Genomic DNA, 8,661 nt, shown 5'->3' with positions numbered 1-8,661 from the left:
GGATTAAAAAACTATACTTGTTTTCTTTTTTGGAGTACACCAAGATCTAAGAGCATTAAAGTTAATAAAATGACTAAAAAAATAAGAAAATTAATTGGATTACCTTCATATACTGCTTCCCAACTCAGCTAAGAGAGAAAGGATAAAAAAAAAAAAAAATTCTAAGAATACTGAAGGGATCAGATTATCAGATTGATAATTTAATTCCACTGCCACAACTAAGAGGAACTACTCAGGTGTTACATGTTACCATAGTCTTGAAAGTAAATATACACATCCTAACATCAGATTGGACATTGTATTTGAGAGCATTTACTACATAACATATACTACATTTCAAGAAATTCTAGCTCCAAATATTACACAGCATTAAATACCTTTCACATAAATTCTGTAAGAAGGCTCTCCTTGGAATGTATTATAATGTGCTTTTTAAGAGGACCAATTCCTGAAAATGAGCTGCCACATATTTCACATATACATGGTTTCTTTTCATTGTGAATTTTAGTGTGTTTTTGAAGACGTGATAATTTTAAAAATGTCTTTCCACATATTTCACAAATATGAAGTTTCCTGTTGGTGTGAACTGCAACATGTGTTTTAAGCAGTTCTAAGTCTGAATATACAACGCCACAGATTTTACATGTAAAATGTCTCTTTTTAAAATGAATCTTTTGGTGCCTCTTAACATGACCTGATACCGTAAATGCTTTGCCACATATTTCACATTGAAAAGGTCGCTCATTTGTGTGAATTCTTATGTGTACAGTCAGATTTTCTGATCGGGAAAATGCCCTATCACATATTTCACAAGTAAAAGGCTTTTCATTAGTGTGAACTCTTATGTGAGCAGTTAGGCTGCCAGAATCTGTAAATGCCTTTCCACATATTTCACATATAAAATGCTTTTCCTTTGTATGAATTCTGATGTGCTTTTTGAGATGTGCTGCTTGTGAAAATGCTTTTCCACATAGTTCACAAATATGAGGTTTCTCTTTAGTATGAATTCTAATGTGCCTTTTAAGTGGTCCTGGTTCTGAAAATGCTTTCCCACACATATCACATGCAAAAGGTTTCTCATTAGTATGAATTTTTCTGTGCGTTTTAAGATGTCCTGATAATGAAAATGCTTTGCCACAAACTTCACATGTGTAAGGTTTTTCATTAGTGTGAACTCTTACATGAGAAGAAAGATTACTAGAGCGTGAAAACACTTTGTCACATATTTCACATACATATTTTTTCTCCCCATTTTGAATTCTTATATGTTTTTTAAGATATGATGGTTGTAAAAATGTCTTCCTGTGTACTTCTTGAATATGGTATTTCCCTTTAGCAGGAGTTTCTGTGTGTTTTTCAGTCAGTTCTGGCTGTGAACTATTTAAAATACTCTCAGCACTCATGCAATGCATTTCACCAGTAAATTGTGCTTCATTAGTATGAATTCTAAGGTGAGAAGCAAGATTTCCTAATTCTGAAAATGACTTGCCACAGATTTCACATATAAATTGATTCTCATTAGTGTCACTCACTCTTTGGTTTTTAACATTCAGTGACCTAAATCCCATGTCACACTTGGCACACTTAAAATACTGATCATTATTGGAAGTAACTGGAAGTAAAAATGCTTCCCCACAAACTATGCAATTATGATGGGTTTCCTTAGAAAGACAACTAATAAATGAAGAGGGATATGTTATTTGTGAGGATGAATTTTCACAATCATGAATAGTCTGACTCATGTCAGAAATTGTTTTTAGTTTTTATCTTAATTCTAAAAGTTTCACAGGATTGCTTAGTGTCTTTTCTTTTACTAAGCTATAAATTTCATGATTTCTAAACCATTTCATTTCTACTACTTTGTTATAACAAAATTTGTAAAGAACATTTTTTTAATTTCATTTACCTGAATGTATTTTGTGAGTCATGAATAAACAGTAGTGTTTACAGAGAATAATGTAATTTTTAGAACAAATGTAAACTTAATTTAAATTATTTACCTTTTTTTTAAAAGCAACAAATATAAAAATGATGCACATCATCTATAATACAAAATACACATATCAGTAAAAAAAAAGTGCTGAAGATATCTTTTAAATGTACATTTTGTAAAGCAAACTTAATGCCTTAGCTCTCTACTTCTAAATATTTTGTATATCTTTTCACGTGACTTATGGTAGATCTTTTTTTGTATCTGAATATGCTAGGATCTCCTTATCTGCAATGAAAAATTGCTGCATTTACTTATAATACAGAATTTAGATGCACAATACTCAAAATGATTTGTTTAAAATGAGACATACAAGTAAATGATATAAAAACATAAAAATAGTTGCAAATATTAAAATACTGCCATATAAATACAGATTCATTTTAAATGCATCAGTAATCATTCCAGCTCTGTTCTCCAACTGAATTAGCAAGCAGAGTAGATTCAAGTAGCTTGAAAAAAGATATATTTAATTTTCAGAGCACGGTTTCTGGATTATGATTTAAAAAAAAGTAGATAAAATTAAAAAACTTAGTCCATTTATGGTACCAATGTATTAAAAGTTTACAACCTGCTGTGAATGGGATTAACATGAAAAAAATGTATACATATAAAAATTACAAGGGCCTGGTTGGCTAAGTGGTTAGCATATCCACTCTCCAGCCAAGAGACTGCAGGCTCAAATCCTGCTGTGGGCATGGATGTTTGTGATTGTCTGTGAAAATACTAATGGTGGTGGTGGACAGTAGATGGCATTGATGTAAATGATGTGGTTCATTGTAGTTGGTGTAGTGAGTGATAGAGACAGAGAGGTGTAGAGTAAGTACCCTCCCTCGATGAGTCTTTGGACTCCTTGGAGGTGTCATGTAATAATAATAATAATAATAATATATATAAAGAAATGAAATGTATATACTATTAATAAATAGGACAATCAACAGCAACTGAGCACAGTGAGAAATTGAACTGCAGGCGCACATGAATGAGAAGAGACTACATTCAACGAAATTGCACAATATCCTTCTTTCTGAATAAAAAGGAAAACTACCTCTTCATAACTCTGCATCTCAAAGAATGCAACTAGACACAAAACTGGATAGATGGCTAAGCACCACCTTGACATTAACAGTTCATTTCATAAAAGATGCTTGATTTCTTTTGTTGCAATCTCAAAAGGCTGGCTAATCAAGTAATTACCAGCTGTGCAATAACACAGATGGTAATTTCAGAGTTATATCAGACATCATGAAGAGACCCAGCATTTCCTTTTTTTGAAGATATTGCCTTAAATGGTTATTCCACAGATATATGCCAGATCAAACATAATAGTAATGCTAAAAGAGGAATCTAGGCCAGCTGGAAAATAATCTAACAACCACCATTCCACTAGCCAGGAGGGAATCCAATTAGTGGTATATGGAGCAGGGGGGGGGGGGAAACAGACATTGTTAAGGATACAATCTGTAGAAGAGTTGGATGAAATTCTCCATGTGTGTGTGCTTTAGTAACAAAGAACTACATTACCATATTTCAATAATAACAAGAATCAGAGAACAACAGCCACAGTGATATGGACATATATATAGAATACCAACTAAAAGGTTTCCCCAAATTCTCCAAAACAAAAGAGTAGAAGGAAAGATAACATCGTGAAGACCAAGAAGGGAATGGATAAAAATCATAAAAAGTATAAGTGGTGTCTGAACTCATACAGAAATTTAAAAACTTGGATGCTGATTGATTAGAACTGGAAAGTTACTGTTTATGATAGCCTCAACCTGCCTTTGGCAGACGATATTACTTTTCCCTATCAATTTCAATTCAACTTTAGCAACAACTTGAAAGCCAAAGTAAACCTTAAAAGGCCTTCTAGATTTAGGTTAGGAGGAATTTTTCAAGGATTAGAAAAGGAAGATGAAAAAATGAAAACGGAAAAGACATGATTGAGAAGATAAACATGAGATGAAAACTGAAGATAAAGATATTCTACATGTCTAGAATGATTACTTTCAAAGATTGCCAAATGAAATAAGGTAGTTACAGCAAGATGGTTGGTAACACTCAACAGGAATGCAATCAGGAATATATATCAATAATTGAAGCAGAAAAAGCCATCAAAAATTTGAAATGTAGAAAAACAGCTGCAGTATTTGATATTTGACTAGAAATGCTCAAATATAAAGGTATAAAAGTTTTACAGTGGTTAGACTACATAATTCAGAAGGCTTGGTTGGAGGGTCAAATACTGGATGATTGGAGTTGAGCTCTCATAGTACCATCTATAAAAAGGGAAATAACGCTGAATGTGAGAAACACAGGAATTTCCCTGCCGAGTATCCCTAGTAAGATTTATGCAATTATACTTGAAAAGTTAAGAAAAACTGTGGAAGAGAAGCTTGGAGAAGAAAAAAGGTGAGTGTCCCAAGAGAGGATGTCAGGATCAGTTTTGCACTTTAAGACCAATAGTTCAGAAATCATGGGAATATAACAAGGATCAGTATTTAAGCTTTATAGAATTGGAAAAGGCATAAGACAAAGTGAATGAAAATAGACAGAAATATTGAAAACAACTGCATCTGGAATGGTGAACCTATAGAACAAAGAAAAAAACATTTCAGCTATTTAGGCACAATTTTTAGTGAAAATGACAAATTAAATTTGGAAATAGACAGCAGAATTAGCAAAGCTGGTTTGATAGGAAGTCAAATGAATACATTTATATGGAATAAGAAAGAAATTAGTGAAAACATGAACTAGCTGTATATAAAAACAAGGTTCAAACCAATTTAAAAGAGTGGAAGAAAAGAGAGTTCTGATAAAATGATCAGGGAAGTCAACAGAAGGCATTAATTGCATTATCATATTAATCCATATAAGGCCTTGATCAGGCTTCATATGGATTATTGTGCACAGATTTGGTTGCTGGATTTTCATGGTGACGAGGATATGTTGGAAAGGGTATAGAGAAGATTCACAAAGTTAGTCAGTGGTCTTTGGAATGTGGAGTATGAGGACAGATCGAGGGAATGTAGGTTGCAGAGTCTTGTGAATAGGAGAAAGAGGGGGGGAATATATAAGTCATCCTGCAAGATATCCACATCATCTGAATTAACTATCGCTCTTCCCAGTTTTGCATCATCAGCAAACAAGTGGATATTTCCTTTCAAAGTATTCCCAATATCATTGATGTACAAATTAAATAATAGAGGACCAAGCCCTGAGGCACACTACTAGTTACCTGTCGTTTACTGGACTCTGCTCCACCATAAACCACTCTTTGATATCTATCCACTAGCCACCCTCTAATCCAAATCACTAGCCTGGGATTCATACCCATTTGCTCCAATTTATGCGACAGAGTTCCAAGCTGAATCTTGTCAAATGCCTTTGCAAAGTCCAACAGGATTACTGAAAAAGGATTTCCTTTATCCAACTCCATTGTTACTTCATTATAGAAAGTGAGCAATATTTGAAGTAGAAAAAGCCATCAAAAGCCTGAAATATGGAAAGGCAGCTGGATTAGATGATATTCAACCAAAAATGCTCAAGTATGGAGGTATAAAAGTCTTGCAGTAGCTGCACTGCATAGTTCATAAGGCCCTGACAGAGGGAAGAATTCCAGATGACTTGAGGAGGCTCTCATAGTACCAATATACAAAAAAAAAAGAAAAAAAGGGAAATAAACTTAAATATGAAAATTGCAGAGATATTTCCCTGTTGAGTGTTCCTAGTAAGATTTATGCAAGTATACTTGAGTAATGGTTGAGAAGGATTGTGGAAGGGAAGCTTGATGAAGAACAAGCTGGAGTCAGGCCAAATAGAGGCTGTCAGAATCAGATTTTCACTTTACGACAAATAGTTGAGAAATCGTGGGAATATAACAAAGATTTGTATTTAAGTTGAACTGTAAAAGGCATATGACAAAGTGCCAAAAGAAAAACTATTCGAAACACTACAGTTATGTGGTATCAATGGGGCACTATATCAAGCAATACTTAGTCTTTATATGAGTTGCAAGTCAACAGTTAGAACTGAAGGAGGTACACAGGAAGATGGTTTGATGTTAAATCTGGTGTCAGACAAGGATGTACATTATCCCCTCTGTTATTCATTATCTATATGAATCACATTATGAAAGAAAGTCTTATTTAACCCGATATCAAAATTGGAGATGATGTTAATCTCAGCTCTTTACTCTATGTGGATGATGTTATACTTTTAAATAATTCCAGTACAAATCTGCAAGATTCCTTGAATTAATTGAATGACTGTTATAATACGGTGTGAAAATTTTTTTGGTGACTGCATTCGAGGTTATATCGTAGTGTGTAGTGTTCGTGCAAGCTCCTGTGAAGATAAGTATTATTTTCAGTTATCGTTGATAAAATTAGTTAATATTGCGTAGTTTTGTTTGCCTTGCGTATTTTAGTGCATCTGTTTGTGTGTTTTTGGTGTGTATAACTTATTATTTGATAAAACACGTTGCAATAATTATGGCACCTGTACGAAGGAAAATGGCGGCCAGTAATGATGGTTCGCCATCGTTATCAAAGAACAGTAGTATAAAAGAAATGAGTCAGTGTACTAGCTGTGAAATGTGCGCTTTACGGAGTGCAGTCAGAGTGTGGATAGATGATAATAAAGGATTGAATGTGTGTAGAAAATGTAGTGAGAATGATGAATTGAAGTGTATTTCGGATCATGAGTGTGATATTTTTGTCAACCTTCAGAATGAAGAAAATAGCAATATGACAAGAAACAGCAAGGTTGTACATGAGAATTATGAGAGTGTGAATGTAGAAAGTGTGAATGATAGTATTAATGGTTTCTCAGAGAATAAAAAAGATGAGATAGATGCATTGAATGAGATCGCGTTGTTGAATGGTGCGATAGAAAGGGCAAAACAGCAGCTAGAGTGCATGAACAAAAGTCGACTGAATGAACCAACCAATAATAAAAGGTATGACAGGAAAAATAGGCGTATGAATGTGAACATGAACAAAATGAAGGATAGAGTGCTGTATGGAGACTCGTTAGTACGAGGTCTGTTAGTAGAGGATTTGACAAAATCATACCAACCTGGTGCGACCATAAAGGATGTAACTGAGTCTATTAGAGAGCAAAAGGAAAGGGTGAAAGAAATGATTGTTGTGGCAGGTATGAATGATTTGAAAGGAGATAAAATGGAAATGATAGAAGACCTGAATGAATTGTTTGAGGTAGCAAAAGAAAAGAGTGAGAGAGTTAGAATGATTAGTCTTTTGCCACGGTATGACAGTGAAATGTTTAAAAGGAGGGCCATAATTGCGAATGACTTTATGCATGGGTTATGTATGACGAGTGGTGTGGAATTTGTGGATGTGTGGAGTGAATTTGATGGGTGAAAGGATCTATATAAGATGGATGGCTTGCATTTGAATGGTTATGGTGAAAGAAGACTTGAGAAAGTGTTGCTGAATGTAGTGGATGTGCAAATTCAGGGAAACTAGATTCGTTAAGGGGGGGGGGAGTAGATATACAGTCCTTAGGGAGGCAGTTGAATGTAAGAATGAATATAATATGCTAGAGCAAATAAGGACAACAAACCAGAGTGGGATAGTTAATATAAGGCATCAAGGTAGGGTTGGGGCTAATGGGGGTCTTAAATTCATGTACACTAATACTAGGAGTATTAGGAACAAGAAGGAAGAGTTTTTGGCCATGGTTGGCACTTCCAGACCACAGGTTATTGGTATTAGTGAAACATGGCTGACTGTAGATGATATAGCTAGTGGGATTGAATGTGATGGGTATAGTGTGTTCAGGAATGACAGAGAGAATAAAATGGGGGGGAGGAGTATTGTTGATGATAGCTGATGAGCTACAGCCAAGTAGAATAGAAGTTGAATTGCCAGATAGAGAAAAGAGCACATTTGAGGCCATTTGGTGTGAGATTGTGGCTAGCAGAACTAAATATACAATTGGGTGCTGCTATAGACCAGGTGATGGAAAAGATGGTGGTGACAGTATGCACAAGCAAATAGAAGAAATGAGTGGAAGGAGGGTGATTATTATGGGAGATTTCAACTATGGTCGCATTGATTGGAGTGAGGAGAGGACACACGGGAGGAAGGAATTGGATTTTATGCGGTTATTAAGGGATAACTATCTGCGACAGCATGTAATGGAAAATACTAGGGGTCAGAGAGTGCTTGACCTAGTAATTACATCTGAGGATTTGGCTGTAACAAATATGACCACATTGCCACCAATCGGTGAGAGTGATCATAGGGTCTTGACTTGGGAGGTGGCTAAAGGTGTAGAATTTTCAATTAAGACAGGGTACATGTGGAATTATCGGGCTGGAAAGTATGACCAGCTTAGGAGTTTGATTGGCTCAGTGCCATGGCATGTACAACTGCAAGGACTAGAAGTTGATAGTGCATGGGAGGTGGTTAAGAAGTGCTTGCATGAAGCAATGGCTGACTGTATACCTAGAGTCCGAATAATAAATCAAGTAGGGGTTAAATGGATGAATAACACCATTAAGCTTGAGCTGCAAAAAAAGAAACAACTATGGAGGGAATTTAAGGAGAAAGGTGACCGGCAGGCACATGAACGGTATAAAGCGCAGGCCAAGAAGGGTGATGAGTGTGGTAAGAAAAGCAAAAAAGGATTACGAAAGAACATTG

The 8,661-nt window shown here is 35.2% G+C and overlaps 1 protein-coding gene across 1 annotated transcript; it reads right to left on the bottom strand.

Annotated features, from left to right (window-relative positions):
- Positions 1-380: 380 nt before the first annotated feature.
- LOC150098662 (uncharacterized) lies at positions 381-2,215 on the bottom strand. The gene has a single exon (XM_090404656.1). It carries the CDS (start codon positions 1,740-1,742, stop codon positions 381-383), a length of 1,362 nt encoding a protein of 453 aa, XP_090260782.1. The 5' UTR covers positions 1,743-2,215.
- Positions 2,216-8,661: the final 6,446 nt, after the last annotated feature.

The sequence above is a fragment of the Typopeltis vanoorti genome, chromosome 15 (assembly GCF_054136105.1).
Source record: "Typopeltis vanoorti isolate ZY-2024b chromosome 15, IOZ_Tvanoo_1.0, whole genome shotgun sequence".
Lineage (NCBI taxonomy): Eukaryota > Metazoa > Arthropoda > Arachnida > Uropygi > Thelyphonidae > Typopeltis > Typopeltis vanoorti.
Note: the sequence above shows the minus strand (reverse complement) of the source record. Positions and strands in the feature narration are given on the sequence as shown.